This window comes from Bos indicus, chromosome 22, assembly GCF_029378745.1.
Source record: "Bos indicus isolate NIAB-ARS_2022 breed Sahiwal x Tharparkar chromosome 22, NIAB-ARS_B.indTharparkar_mat_pri_1.0, whole genome shotgun sequence".
NCBI classification, from domain to species: Eukaryota; Metazoa; Chordata; class Mammalia; order Artiodactyla; family Bovidae; genus Bos; species Bos indicus.
Genome location: NC_091781.1, coordinates 51,808,391 through 51,824,057, shown reverse-complemented (window position 1 = coordinate 51,824,057; position 15,667 = coordinate 51,808,391). Strand labels below are relative to the sequence as shown.

At 43.9% G+C, this 15,667-nt stretch overlaps 1 protein-coding gene across 1 annotated transcript in view; it reads right to left on the bottom strand.

Annotated features, from left to right (window-relative positions):
* Positions 1-15,667, bottom strand: part of MAP4 (microtubule associated protein 4) — a 151,994-nt gene that overhangs the window by 23,846 nt on the left and 112,481 nt on the right. Inside the window, 1 exon segment of the mRNA XM_070776772.1 lies at positions 11,945-15,277. Within this exon segment, the coding sequence (XP_070632873.1) occupies positions 11,945-15,277 (3,333 nt within the window).

Here is a 15,667-nt window from a genome sequence, read left to right as displayed (position 1 = left end):
GGCTCTGTGTCTTAAGCCCACCCCTCTCTGACCCCAATCGGCCCACGCCCTCAGTCCACACCATCTGTCACGCCAGCAGACATGCAGGCTGATCCAGCTGGAGTCACTTTGTGCACTCTCTCGCCTCACTCTCCCCAACCTTCCGACGCAAGGGAATTCAGCCTTCCCCAAGCAGTCACAGACTCCAGCAGGAATGAGCTGCCTAAGGCTCCTGCCGGTAATCTGTCACTTTGGTTCCTTCCTTGCTGTCTGCTTGTTCCCCATGGAGGCAAAATTTAGAAACATACCATCACGTGGGGTCTCTTCACACAGGAACGATGGAGTGCTCAGGGTTGCAGTGACCTCGATTTCCTTTTTCCCTGCCAGAACCGGCTGTCCTGGCTGTTTCTCACCTCCCTGGCAGACCCGGGAGCACGAATCCGTTCTTGTTTGACTACTATCTTCCTGTCCTTTCTCTGTGCTGCTCACTTCAGGAATCTGCTCCAGCTTACCAGGGAGAGAGAACCCAGCAGTGCCCAGTTCCCTCTTCCCAGAGCTGCTGCTACGGCTGCTGCTGCTGCTGTGGTTGTTGCTGAAGTGGGTCAATTCTTCTCTCTTCTTGGCCACTGGTTCTTCACAGTTGAAAGGAGGTGTCTCTTCAGTAGACAGAACGGGCAGTTCTCCAGGGTTCAATTTGTGGCTGGTTGTCTGCTCCTCAGCCACCGTCATAGAGCGTCTAATGGCAGGAGTCCCCGGTTTTTTGGGTGCGGGACTCGGCACTGGGCTACTGGTGAGGGGCAGCAGGCCAGAAGAAAGATCTTCTCGGGCGGGACGTTCAGGATACTTGTCTGCAAGGTTGACAGCTGGGGGCACTGAGAGGTGAGAGCATTCAGACAGGGCCCGGCGCACTGCCTTTTTCTGCTGAGGGGCTTGCTCAAGCAAAGCCCCCTCCTCAGGAAAACTCAATTTCTCTACCTCCTTATCATGGACCTGGATATGAGAGCTGGCATCCCAACATTCTGGGGTGAACTCGACCCTTGTGATTGGTGGAACGGCAAGGGGTGAGTGCTCAACAGCTGGGGCTGGGTGGGCTACCGCCACCGGCAGTGAGGACCCACATTCGAGCTGCCTGGAGCTGGCACTCCCCACCCCAATCACCCGGCAGCCAGCAAGGGTGCCATTCTCCTTTCCTGGAGTTCCTTCCCTTGAGTGCTGAGGGACTTGAGCCTCTGACATTGGATGAAAGTTGGGGTTCCAAACACTGGTTTCCTGCTCCTTAACACACTGGGTGGGCATGGCAGCAGCCCCGGGGAAATGCAGATCTGGCTGGCTCTCAGTCTCTGGCGCATTCTTCCCCATCACCGTCCCCAGGACTGTAGTGGCTTTGTTTTTGTCTGGCCCCTCTCTGGGTCCCAGATGGAACTCGGCCGCCTTCTGGTACATCGAGCTCCCCTCTGAGGGATGGTAGGTGTCTGCAATCACATACCTGCTCGCAAGGTGACCCGAGGTGGCTTGATACTCCTTGCCCTGAGCTTCAATGCCGAGCTCTTTGTCTAGCTTCCCCTCAAAGAAGCAGAGCTTATTCTGCTCCAGGAAGCTGGCATTCTTCACAAGCCCGTCTTTCAGCTGCCCGTCCATGCTGACATTCAGCCCGATCTCATTCAGCTTGCCCTCTGTCCTCTGCCACTCAAACCCGGCTTGGCTCATTTCTTTCGGAGAGACTGCCCGGCACTGTGTGGGCTGGCCCTGACGGAGCTGGCTGGGAGCGGCGGTGTGCGAGGCTGGCTGCCTGTGTGAGAGCGACATCGCCTCTTCCACTGCTCTCCCCGCCTCGCTCCCGGAGCTCTCACACCACCTACGATCACATAGCTGGCAGTGACATCACACTGAGCCCCAGCATTCATGACAAAACCCATTCCCCCCCAACACTCCTCTCTCCATGAGCAGTTGGGTGCTAAATGTATTTACTAGCAGGAAAGGAAGGAAGGAATGAATGAAAAAGAAAGAGAAAACAAGGAACCTATTCCTTTCTGTACAACTGAATGTCACTGTTAAAAGTAAAAAGATAATTTTCTGCTAACTGGCATGCTGTTAAGATCTGCAATTTTAAAGATGGGACGGTGCTAATCTGGGTATGGAGGATAGTAATGATGCCAGCTTTCACCAATACAGATACATGTATACCTACACACTCGCTTATCTGACATTATGCTCACACTTCCACCCACTCAACAAAACTGTTTTAAAAATAAAGACTCATTTGCCAATCCTCAGCCACAACCCTTGAAGAACAATGACTCTATAAAAAATTGCTCATAATTTCACTTAAAAAAAACAAAACACAACAAAACCCTCAATGTAATATCAAAATTGGAGACATTCATTCCTCGGGGGAGGAGTAGGTTCACTGTCATAACAACTTGTCAAATTCACTTGAAAACTGACTTGACTGAGTCCCCAGAGCCCAGTGAAAGCTCCATCTGAAGCTCTGCATTGTGCAAGAGTCTAACAAATGGTTCATTCAAAGGTTTCTGTGATCAGTTCTTTGGCGACATGTATCCCAGCTGTAAGACACTTGTGTGACAATACGTCCCTCGTACTTCTACTCCTGCCCCTGCTCCCTCTTGGCTCCTTGGACGAGCTGTGTCTCTCCTTCCTGCACCAACCCTGCTCCTTCTGGCCTGCTGATCACTGAGTTGCCACAGGAACACACTGGAGCAGTTCATCTTTCTTGGACCTCCAGCACGTAGGGATCTTGGCAATCTGTGGCCCACCAGAGCCCACTGCCCCTATGTAATTCAGTATAGTTCTCTGCTATCCTGAGCTTTGAGTTTACAAACTGTATATCCAGGACTGAGGGAACTACGAGAAAAAAGTCTCAGAAAAAAGGTTACACTGAAAGGAGATAGGTCAAACTCTGCCTTGAACAAAGCTGAGATTTGTTGCCTGGCCTGTAAGTCCCTAATTGAACTAACATAGGATATTGTGAAATATCCTACCAAGAGCACAAGAGATGTCTTTTTCTAAGATGAAGAAAAGTTGTTTTTTCTTTTTAAAATGGATTTTTTAAAAGCCATTTGCCATCGACTGCAATGATCTGATTATAGTTTTTAAATAATGTTTTTAGAAAAAAAGAGCAAGTTAAGATCGTTCTACTTTGGTCTATAAAATGAGAGATTACCAAGGCCAGCCCAGGAAAGTTTCTTTCACTGGAGCATCTGTCTCCATTACTCGCCTTCTCTGCTTACTATTCATACCCTTCATATAATTTTCTCAAGTTCCCAACTAGAGTGCAGGAGCCACGCCTAACATGCTTCCTGCATTAACGTCAGTACCTGATACAGGCTATGTTCATGGGCGGAAGAGGCAGTGTCGCAATGCTGGAAAAAATGTGACTTTGACCTCTGTTCTGAACACAATCTGAACTCATATACACTGATCCTTCATCTTAACCTTAAGGAGCTCAGGGGTATTATAGATAAAAGCACAATAAAGGTGCACTGGCAATAAAATAGAGTCACCTTACGCTACAGCAAAGCTCTCACCAAGGAAAAACGAGCAAGAGGTATAATAAAATGAAAAAATGCAGGTGGTACCAACAGGGTCATAGTTCTAACCACCAATGGGAAAAACAAAAGACGAGCCTAGGTTACAAACAGGCTTAATGACAAAACATAGTCAAATTTTGTCTTTAAAGGAATGAGGAAAGTGTGTCTTATTCCTTAGCTATCTTCTGTTACTATTTTGCTTTCTAAAGAGAACTTACATTCACGTTGGTGTCCTGTTACAGCTCTCAGAACTGTGAGAGCATCCCTTCAGGCTGCTTCTGAGTGAACAAGCAGGTCCTCCTGCTTCACTAAGAAAACACGGGGATCCAGAGGCTTTTCAAGAGGGAGGGGACAGAGTGGCTTAGAGTTTCATTACACGACTGCTTTGCAGTACATAGCAAGGAAAAGACCACACGGAACAAGAATGAATGGCTTTATTCATCTCCCAGTGAGGTGCTACCTGGATGGTAAATCAAGAGAAAAACCTAGTACAGAATAATTAGTAAAATCTGAGGAAGGCCCTGTCAGTCCCTAGTCCAATTCAGAATTACAGACACAGTCTCACTCACGAATGCACACTCACCCACAGGAGGCAGCTGTGTCAAGGACCTCAAGCCTCATCGGTCACTGTGATAGCTTATCACGTAGGCGAATGAGGAACCTGAAGTCTTAAAAGGATGAGCATGCCCAGGCAAAAAGAAATGTGCTCAAGAACGCGAAGACATAAATTCTAGGCTCAGCTGCCACTAGAATTCCTTGCCTCTGGGTTCTGATTCTCCTCATTCGGAACCCACAGAAATGTCACCTCCTCTGTAAAGTCTCCTAGACCTCCAACTCCCAAACTGAATTCTTCATACTGTCATAGAATATACTTGACCTACCTACCTCTTCTTAGGATTTGGAAACTACACCCTAATCTTTTCCTTATATGCCTTTCGTGGAAGCTTCTAGAAGGCAGGAATAAGATCTGTCCACCTCTGCTCTGAAGGTGCCCAGCAGTGTTGGGTAGGCTCGCAAAAAAGTTCTGCTCAAGGAGAAACGGACAGATTCCGTTCACAGACTTCTATCATTTGGCCTGATCTCTCCCATCATTAAACTCATCTAGACAAGTGGTGATTCGGAATGCCCTTCAGGCTGAAGGTTTTTAAGTTCCATTATGTCTGAGTCTGAGGAAAGCGCACGGATTTTCTTGCATGTATGGTCAGAAGGTAACCTCTACGGTTCTTTTATCAGACTGTATAATGACTTGTCAAGCTTTCAAGGGCGCTGGCACAGCTTGATCTCAGCAGATTCCCTGGCAGACGTTTTTGGTTTTTTGCCCTTTGTCTTGAGCTTGTACTCAACCCGTTCAAGGCCTTGGTTTTGATATGCTCCACAACTGGTTTCTCTGCATTCTTTCAGTTACCAAGGGAACAAAACTACTTCCCAGATTGACCAAATGTTCCCAGTTACTGTCTCCAAGAAACAATTTCTAATAAATTATCATTACAATGAAGTCAGTAAGTCTACTGGTTACAGTGATGGATGACATTCTTCACTAATCAAAGCTAAAGATTGTGAAGCTGCAATCTAGTTTCTTACCTGGAAGTAAAGGCTGCTTGTATTTATATATAAATACACATGTATGCAAAAATATTTCAAATTCATATTCTACTAAATTTTAGAATCACCTCTTAGTACATGTTTAACTCAAAAAAATCATGATTCTTCCTGATTAACTCTCAAAAGTTGGGAAGCAGAGAAGGAAAAAACTGAAGCTAGTTACCTGATTTACATGACCTTTGATAAAGGTAGTTTACCAGGATCCACAAAATGGATGCCACCTCAGTCACCCCTGAATCTAAGTCAGGCTGAAAAGGGAAGCACCTGTCAAACCTAAAACACACCAAACACAATCCTCCAACTCAGCTTCAGCCAGTTCACCTTACCCTAGAAAACAGGACCTGCCAGCCTTATATAAGGAAACCCTAGGCCTCAAAAACCAGTCATGCCCTATTTCCCCCAGTTGCCACTTATAATGCTCTATAAAACTCACTCTTGCTCAGAATCTCTCAGGAAAAGTAGTTCACTGCTCTCCACTGTACGCCCCCAATCTATGGATTGTTCTCCCTTAAGTTAAGGACATCAAGTTCAATACTAAATTGCATTATTTTTGTCATTTAACAGGCCAAAGTATTAAAATGTTTATAGATGAAAGTCCTTGAAGAAGTACAACTGAAAAATCCCAGGCCTTTGAATACTGAGCCAGGCATAGCCTCCCTGAAAAAGATACAGAGAATACCTTGCTTACTAGCTCTTCAAACTTCTAGACCCACAAAATGTCATGTCCTCCAGGAAGCTTTCTCTTGCTCTCCTAAGAGGCCTTAAGTTACTTTCTGCTCTGTATTCCCATAGCTCAAACTATTATAGAACTTCTCTCACTAGAATAAAACTTATGTGTTATCTCCTTACTCAACAATCCTTGAGGCTTGTAAAGACACATTCTTGTAAAGGATGTGTCTTCTCAATCTACCCTTAGAATGTGAGAGTAATGATACGTTACAATGTTTGTTCAATGAATGAACTAAATACTAAAACATCCAATTCATGTTGCTGCTGCTGCTGCTAAGTCGCTTTCAGTCGTGTCCGACTCTGTGTGACCCCACAGACGGCAGCCCACCAGGCTCCCCCGTCCCTGGGATTCTCCCTGTCCACTATTTGCAGAGCAATAGACAATGTTTATATGACGATCAGATTTTTGTCTAAACTTAAACAAATAACCATCATTGCTAAACAGCTTAAAAACCAGCAATTTTAGTCTGTTCATGGCTGAATGACCTACTTAATGTCACAGGTAAAAATAAGAATGGAAGTCCCCTCTACTGACCACTGCATATTTTAAAGAAGTAAAAATACCTACAACACCAAAAGTCAGAAGCAAGTTACTTTCGGTTTTCATTTGCTGTGTGACTCCTCCAATGCTACTGTCAGTCAGAGGGTAAAGAAAAGTGAGTGGTGAGGGAATGTGAGGGGAAGAAACTCCTTTGAAAGTAGAATAACCAATATTTGCTGGACTCATTTCCTAGAACATTTAGATGTTCAAAGAAGGCGAATGGTACCCCAGAACTGTTCAAGGATTAAAACAGTTTAACTGAGCATGCAGGAAGTTTCAACAAATGATAACTGATTTAAATTATGGAACATACAGAACTTCCCAATAACTTTCATTAATACGTAGCTAGTAAAAAGATGGGCAACAGTGGAAACAGTGTCAGACTTTATTCTTTGGGGCTCCAAAATCACTGCAGATGGTAATTGTAGCCATGAAATTAAAAGACGCTTACTCCTTGGAAGGAAAGTTATGACCAAGCCAGATAGCATATTCAGAAGCAGAGATATTACTTTGCCAACAAAGGTCCGTCTAGTCATGGCTATGGTTTTTCCAGTGGTCATGTATGGATGTGAGAGTTGGACTGTGAAGAAAGCTGAGCACCGAAGAATTGATGCTTTTGAACTGTGGTGTTGGAGAAGACTCTTGAGAGTCCCTTGGACTGCAAGGAGACCCAACCAGTCCATCCTAAAGGAGATCAGTCCTAGGTGTTCATTGGAAGGACTGATGCTGAAGCTGAAACTCCAATACTTTGGCCACCTCATGCCAAGAGCTGACTAATGGAAAAGACTCTGATGCTGGGAGGGATTGGGGGCAGGAGGAGAAGGGGACGACAGAGGATGAGATGGCTGGATGGCATCACCAACTTGATAGACGTGAGTCTGAGTGAACTCCGGGAGATGGTGATGGACAGGGAAGCCTGGCGTGCTGTGATTCATGGGGTTGCAAAGAGTCGGACACGACTGAGCGACTGAACTGAACTGAACTGAGTAAAAAGAAAACAAGCCAGAAAATGAGAGGGAAAGTGGGAAGAAGGCAATTAGGAAACTTCACAAATGGCACTACATTTAAGATATTCTCAAATGGGCACATCTCCAGTTGTAAGACTGTAGTGAGCTCTAAGATTACAAATGATTTTTTCATCTGCTGAGCATATTTTGTTTATGCACAAGGGCCTTGAAACTGTTAGGAAATGGTGTTTATAAATTACTTCAAGTTTCACACCAAGAGAATTTCCTACCATAAACTGATATTCCCAACTGTTCTAAGACAGTAGGTCGGCTCAAACAAACTGAAGAAAAAGGAACGCAGCCAGATAAAAGGGAGAAAAGGCTCTCACTGTGGCAAAGGGAAGGGCCTATCTATGGACCTGTGATAACTGTCCCACGCCCAGCTCTCCCTGGCTTCCTTCTGGGGGAGCACCTACTGTAGAGCCACTGGATACACTAGAATCCAGGAAGGATCTCCCCATCAGAATAGCTCCCCCCTACACAAAACACACAGTCCCCAAAGAAGAACTTTTCTGACAAGCTGATCTCAGATTTCCTAAAGTATCTCAATGTTCCCTGCTTAGAACAACATGCATAATATGCAAAGGAACCTTCTGCTGAAGTTTCCCTAAACTTAAGGCATGAAAAAAGAGAGGAATCATTACGCTGGAAGAGACTTTAGCAGTATACTTACTTTCTCTACTTCCAAAGAAGATAAGCCTAGTAAAAGGTAACTCATTTATAATTCAAAAACTGTCATTAGGCATCATATATATAAAGTCAAGCTCTATGCTGGGTATTAGGGAGAACACATGAATAAATCAAACACAGTCTCTGCTTAGAGACTAAAATGCTGGACAGACCTAGATTCTAATCCTAAATTAGATTCTGATTCAGTTTATGTCCTCATGATGTGTCTCCATTTTCCAACTAGAAAAGTGCTTAGTAATACAACTTAGGTATTAGAATTTAAAAAATATAATTACTAACCATCAACCTTCACCCTTTTTTTTTTTTAAGAACCTAAAGCTTCTAGAAGGTTCCTCTGAGGCAAGAATGAGAAAAGCATGGCCCTGAGAGTCAGAAAGACTTGAGTTCAAATTCTATTCTGCCATATTACTATCGGTGTGACCTTACCATGGTCATGACCTCCACAGTCATAACATGGGAAGCCTCCATCTTCTCACATGTAAAATGGGGAGAATCATTCAAAGTACCGTAGGCTGAGTGCACGTGTTTGTGTACATGACTATCCACCTACCTACCTGCAGACAACCAGGCACTTAGTACTCACTTAACATGTGGTAACTGCTATTATTTTTATGGATACCTCTAATAACACATTGTTCAAACCCTGAACGCCATGGGTAACACCATCTGACCACAGGAGATGATTCAAAGTGAAGAACAAAAGTAAAATTTACTAAGTAAAAAGTAAAATTTACTAAGCCCTGTTACCAGGTCTGTTACCAGTTATGCATGCAACATCAGAGCCCACATGAACCAACGGTGATTGGGCATAAGGGGTCACCCTGCCCCATTCCCCAGGACAAACCCAGACACTCCCCATTCCAATGCAGTCCCCTGCCTCAGAGCACAGCCTTGCTCAACACTCTGTGCACTGGAACATTCACCTGCTCTCTGAACACCTTCAAATAAGACTTAGTAGAAATATACAAGATATGCACAAAGGAAATATCAAAATACCAGCAAGGGATGAAAACACATAAACTTACAACGTGTGATATTACTGAACATGGCATGTATTATGTTGTTGGATAGAAAATCTCAGTATATACAACAACTCTCCCTAGGGTAATCTATACATTTACTGTGACTTCAAGAACAAGATTGACTGACTCCCCCCTGCAAAACTATGAACGAACTGTCAAGTTTATATGAAATAATAAGCAAAAATAGTAAGGAAAACTGTGAAAAATAGAGTGAGATGTGGGGCTAGACCTATTAGATATTAAAATATATTATTAAGCCACACTGTGTTACTTAGAGCATGACAAAGGTGGCATTTCAGAGGGAGCTACAGTACCCCAACACAGTAGGAAAATCAACTAATTGTGTCTCACATCTCATAAATAAAAAACAAAGACACAGAAACAAATAAGCAAATTCTACACTGATCAGAAAGATTAAAAATGTGAAAAATTTAAATGTTTTATAAACTCAGAGTAGATACAGCTTTCATAAACTGGATAACAAAGCAAGTCATTTAAGAAGTAAAACACAAAATAAACTTATACCAAGAATAAATTTTTTAACCTATTAGGTTGGCACACCTAACAAAAAAGAAAAACCACACTATTAGAGAAAGTACAGGGGAACAAGTACTGGTCTAGATCAGGGTGGAGAACAGCTCTGGTGCAGCTCTGGCCCGATGAGGAACTTCGGCAACACCGATCAAAATGACAAACACATATTCTTCAAGCCAGAGGTGTTCAAAGCCCCTTTTTATTATATAGATATACTTTTAAAAGTATATACGTAAGTATGACATTCTGTATGTACAAGATTAGTTTATGTACCTGGTTTCTAATAGGAAAAAAAAAAAGGAAAACACCTATTCATCTATCAATAAAGAAGTAGTAAAATACATTAGGGTTATTTCCATGCAATGAAATACTATACAGCTATTTAAAAAGGGGGCTTCCCAGGTGGTGCCAGTGGTGAAGGATCCACCTGCCAATGCAGGAGATGCGGGTTCTACACCTGGGTTGGGAAGATTCCCTGGAGTAGGAAATGCCAACCCACTCTGGTATTCTTGCTTGGAGATCCCATGGACAGAGGAGCCTGGCTACAGTCCATGGGATCACAAAGAGCGGGACATGACTTGGCACGCATGCACACATTTAAAAAAAGACTGAGGCCCCTTGCTTTGCTGATTTATAAAGAGCTCTAAAATAATTAGGTTTACAAAGCAAGGTACATGTCATTATGCATGGTATATCTCACTTTTATAAAATCAGGAAACACATGTCATTGATTCTTTATGCATAAATTGTCTGGAAGGCTGTGTAAGACACTAAACATTGGTTGCCTCTGCAGAGAGAAACTTGGATGGGGCTTAAAAGAGAGAAGCAGACTTACATTTTACTGCATATCCTTTTATACCATGTGAATGTATTAGCCTATTCAAAAATTAATTTTTGAGAATTTTAATTTTACCTACTAAAGTTTTAATTAGCAAAAAAAAAAAGGATAGATTGTCCTTAGGGAGAAGGTGTGATAAAATCTAGAGAAGATATTTTGTCCAAGATAAATCACTGCCTCCTTGGCCACTCTGCAAAGCTACTCCTAACACATGTCTCTGAGGGTGGCTAGCCAAGGGAGGGGCCCAAAAGTCTTGTAGCACCTGCTTTGTTTCCTCAACAATCAGAACAAATCCTCTACATTTTCCAGCAATTCTGAGCTAAAACAGATGCCTACGTTTCAGAAAACTTAACATGTTATCTTTTAATTACTGCTGAAACAAAAGAAAGGGTCTAGAAGCTACAACTAATGAACCAGATAGAGGGCTGGGAATCTTAATGAAAGCTGGAAGCACTTTACATACATTCTCATTTCTGGCCTTGACAATAGGGTAGCTAATAGAAAGAAGATACAAAAATGGAAAAGATCAGAATGTCTTAGGCAAATAGCAATGTTTAAGCATTCTCTACTCACAGAACACACATTCCTTACTGGGTACAAATTCATGCAAAGCACAAGCTCTACCCAAAATAACAAGTCCATACCATGCAGAACACCATCCCATGATGAAGCCCCTCCAAAAACCTAACTGGCTACCCCAAGGCCAACCAGCGTGTTTTCATTTCTGGAGTTAGTAGCTACCTCATGCAAGCTAGGAAACAGTGATTAAGAAACAGCATCGTTTGTAGGCTGTGAACAACTTCAAAGGCCATGATGAGATGTATACTTTTCAGGGAAAAAAATAACAAAAACAGATACAGCTCCATCATTGAGAGATCATTTCCCAGTATGAGAAACACAAATATATAAAGTCTGTGCCTACCAATCTGGTTGGAGGCTACCATAAAGGGCCTTCCATTTCCATTTACTCCAAAAGCAATTTGGATATTGAATCCCACCGGCATAAGCTACATACGTATACTGGAAAAAAAAATCCCCAACACAGCTGGACATGAAATGTTTTCTTTCCTCCTGTGAATCCTTATACAAAATAATGGTTAAAATTTGGCTGTACACATAGGAGGTACATTATTTTTGTTGTTTAATTGAGAATATTGTGGATGGTGACAGGCTTCCTGCTAAACAATTCATCGTTTGAAATTCAACTTCCCCTGAAAGTCAAGGTTCAGTGCTGGGTAAAAAGGCATGCAACCAGGTCACCAGCCTCCCAAGCTGGACACAAGGCATGCCTTGGCTGCAGAAAACACGTAATTAGCAGTTACAGGTCTTCATGCCAACAAATTAACGGTTAACAAGGATGATTAGAGTCAATGAAACCAAAGCACAAGCTCTTTGCCTTTTTGATGCTGACCAAAAGCCACAAGCACACACATTTCCCCACGGCAGGTGCATACCACTGGACTTGAGTTGCTTGGATCGCTCTCGCTCCTGGATGGTAGATTTTGGTAAAAGTGGAGTCAGTCCTCGGGACTTGGTAGGTCTCATGTAGCCTTTCATGGGTTCGGCCACTCTGCTTTTATCTTCCTTCTTCCCTTCTCCCAGAGCCTTTGATTCAGATTTTTCTGTCATTTTCTTAGGTGCCTCCAAGATCTTGCCTTTGGATTCTGGGAGTTGAGGAGCTTCGGAAGCAGTTACTACTAACTCATCTATCATTGTTGAAGATGTCACTTCAATTTTGCCATCTAAGACATCTGACTGGAGTTCTGGTGGTGCCAAGGAAACATACGCCATTTCTCTGATGTCAGAATCCAGACTGATTTCTTCCAATTTATCCTTTTTATCCTTTTCACTTTCTGGAAGCGAGAGAGTCATATCTACCTCCTTATTCAAATTATCTGGGCCCTTGGAATCTCTACCTTCAGTACTTTGGTCCTCACAGAAACTGGGCTTTTGTGCTTTGTCTCCCAGTAGGTGAGGAATTGAAACTGGAGCAGAACCTTGCTCAGACTCTTTGTTTACTGGACATGTTGGGAAATTACTCCTATCTGCACATACTTCTAGGCGTCTGACCTCACCTGCCAGGCTGGGTTCGTTTGCCAGCACTCCAGAAAGAAGGTGTCCCCCTGCTGGCTCTGTGGTTTCCTCTACTGAGTGCTTTGAGGCACCACAGGGCGTGGACTCAGAGTCTCCTATCACATGCTCTCCATCTCTCCCTGCTTCATTTTTCATGGCACCAGCAAGCTCACCTTTATCCTGAAGACAGTTAGAATGATTGTTAACTGTTTCTATGGCTGTTGTCAGAGTTGAGGCAACTCCTCCTGTGCTCATAGAGGGCATAACAGCAGAGGGACCCTCGGGTCTTTGTTCCTTTGGGACTCCTTCTTTGTTGTAACTATCTACCTCTAATAATTTGGGAATCTGGGCTGGAGCTGTCTCTTGCTTACTTTCTGTCAAGGTGCCTGGAAATGAATCACTTTCCTTTACTACTTGAGAAGTAGAAGTGGGTGGTTTTTCACAGGCTGCTGGTTCCTGAGCCTCTAGGGGGACTGACTTTTTCATCAACCCTGGTGGAGTTCTGGGGCAGGTAAATGTAATATTGCTATTTTCGTCCACATAGCCCATTCCTTCAATTCTGTGGTCCCCTATGGTTTCCATGGGAACATGTATTTTTGTTGCATCTATCTTATTCTCCAGAGTGTGCTTCTCAGGGAAACTATTTTTAGTCTTTGTGCTTTTTCCATCATTACTCCTTTTACTTGGTTTGTCAGCCACTGCAGTGTGTCCTTTGGCCACATCTGTCTTATTCTCCTCAGCCAGGACTGAAGGAACAAATCCTGCCCCCGGGATTTGGTCTTGGCAACTCACGTCTGTCATCTTGGTAGCCATTTCAGTAATAGGAGAATCCTTGCCTGTGTTTGTTTTATTTCCGCCAAGAGCCCCAAATTCAAAAGAATTAGCCTCCACATTTCTACCCTTTTGGTCATCTGCTTCCACTGTGGGTGTATCTGAGGTATGTGAGCACAAAGGGACAGTAGGCTCCGACTCCTTGTTTTGATGGGGAGTACTATCGGTAACCCCATCCTTCCTTACGAAAGGCGGGTTAAGGATTTCTTCCTTCCTCTCCATTCTAGCAGGCTGTGTGGAATAATTATTTTTATACTTTTTGGTTTTGCCTTCACTGCCTCTTTTTTTAGGCTTTTCAAAAATCCAAGGAGCTGCCTCATGACCCATCCAAGGACACTTTTCCTCCTTGCTCTGGTTGCTGACCCCCATGTCTGTGGCTACAGCGCCTCTTTCTGCTCTAGCACTGGAAGCCTGAATCATGCCTGACCCGTTTCCCAAAGGAATCAATGCCTGCAAGGTGCTCGCCACCCTAGGGTCCATCATCTCCTTAGGTTCCCCCATCACTATTGCTTCAGTGAGCACAGCCACAGTCCCTGGCTGCTTTGAAGAATCCAGCCCCAACTCCTCACTTTTATCCCCAGTAGCCATCCTCCCACTTGGCACAAAGACAGCTCTGCTGTCCTGGCTATCTGCAAGGAACGGTGGCTCAGACTTTGCTCTCACCTTCCCAGAACTTGCTCTCACCTTCCCAGAACTTGTCTTCCCCTTCCTGCTTTTGCCATCACCTGCCATCCTCTTAAATGGTTCATTCCCTAGTCCAGGGGCCTGAGCTAACACTGTGTCCTGCAGCTGCTCAGAAGCCAAGATGCTGTTCTCATGTCTTTGCTTGGGAACACTTTCCTTTTTTAGTTCTTTAACCTCTTCAGCTCCTTCAGAAAACTCTTTCTGTTTGTCATTCTGCAGTTCAGTCATTTTACTTTCATCATTCCCTTCTTTTAGACTATTTCCTAATGGATCACCTGCTGTCACAGTGGATATGGAAGCAGGCAGTTCTTTTGCTGCACTGGGTTTTGAAACTCCACCCACAGCCTCTTGGTTCATGATGGGAGTGCAACTCTCTTTGGGTCTGACCTCCAAAGGAATTTCTACTTTGTGTGAAGAAACCTCTGTCAGGGGTCCTTTCAGACTGAGGGAGCGGACTGTCTGGCTTTCATCTGCAGGCGTCTGGAGGTGGGGTGCAGCCTGCAGTATGCACTCATCTTGCAGCAATTTCTTCTCCTGGCCCTGTGGTGCTGACTTGTTACCTTTCACCTGTGCCTCAACTCTCTGTTTGGGCTGAAAATTTACCGTAGTTTTCGGGGCTTCTTCCAAAGGACGTGAAGGAATACTTAGACTGTCTGAGACAAAGCTCTCAGCCACCAGTTTAGCTTCTCTGGAATCAGTTTCACATACCCCTTTCAAGTCGTCTCTGGACACTAGTCCATGTTCTGTGCCCACAGTGGTGGGCTGGCTGGGGGGCACAGCTGACTTTTGTGAGTCAGTGGCAAAGGAATAACCTTTAGTCTCATCTCCATTGTCATCATCCCAAGGTCCCCCAGCCCGGGGTTGAGAATACCTCTTCTGCTTTGGTTTCTTCTTTTTTTTCTTCATCATCATTGGTGAGCTTTCTATATCCCAGGCCTCCCTGCCAAGATCCCTCTGAGGTTCAAGGAAGTCACCATGAATAGTTTTCCTCTGGTTCCCAGGCTCACCACAGGAAGACGAACCAGAAACCCAACCCAGCTCAGACAAAGGGCAAGGGCCCAGCCCAGGATCAAGAGTCTTCCATGGAGAAGAGCCTCCCAGCAGCTCAGGAGGGACCCTGGAAGGCCTGGGCCGGGTGGGCCGGGCGGACCTGCGGTCACTGGGTCTGCACGCTGGTTTGGCTTGTGTGGGAGGGGTACCTGCAATACATGAAGCTGGCTAAAATTCCAAACAGAAAATCCCTCGTTACTGTTTCTTTTTTTAAAAATCCATTTACTGACATTTAAATAGTGACATTTTCACCAACCCACAAACTGATTCATTTAGGAAAAGTTTTTTCCAAAACATTTCTCATTCTTAACTGGGATCAACACATATTTAACAAAGACCCAAGATCATCATCTCAGGTGAAGACTTTTTTTTCCTGCAAAACAGATTTACAAAATATTTGAAACTTGAGAAAAGAAATTCAAACAGAGATCTTCTGAACTGTATAATATACACCCAAATACCTATAAATCTCAACTGATCCTTATTTGTAATTATTGTTAACAGGTACATAATTCCCAAGATAATAACAATGGTAAGCT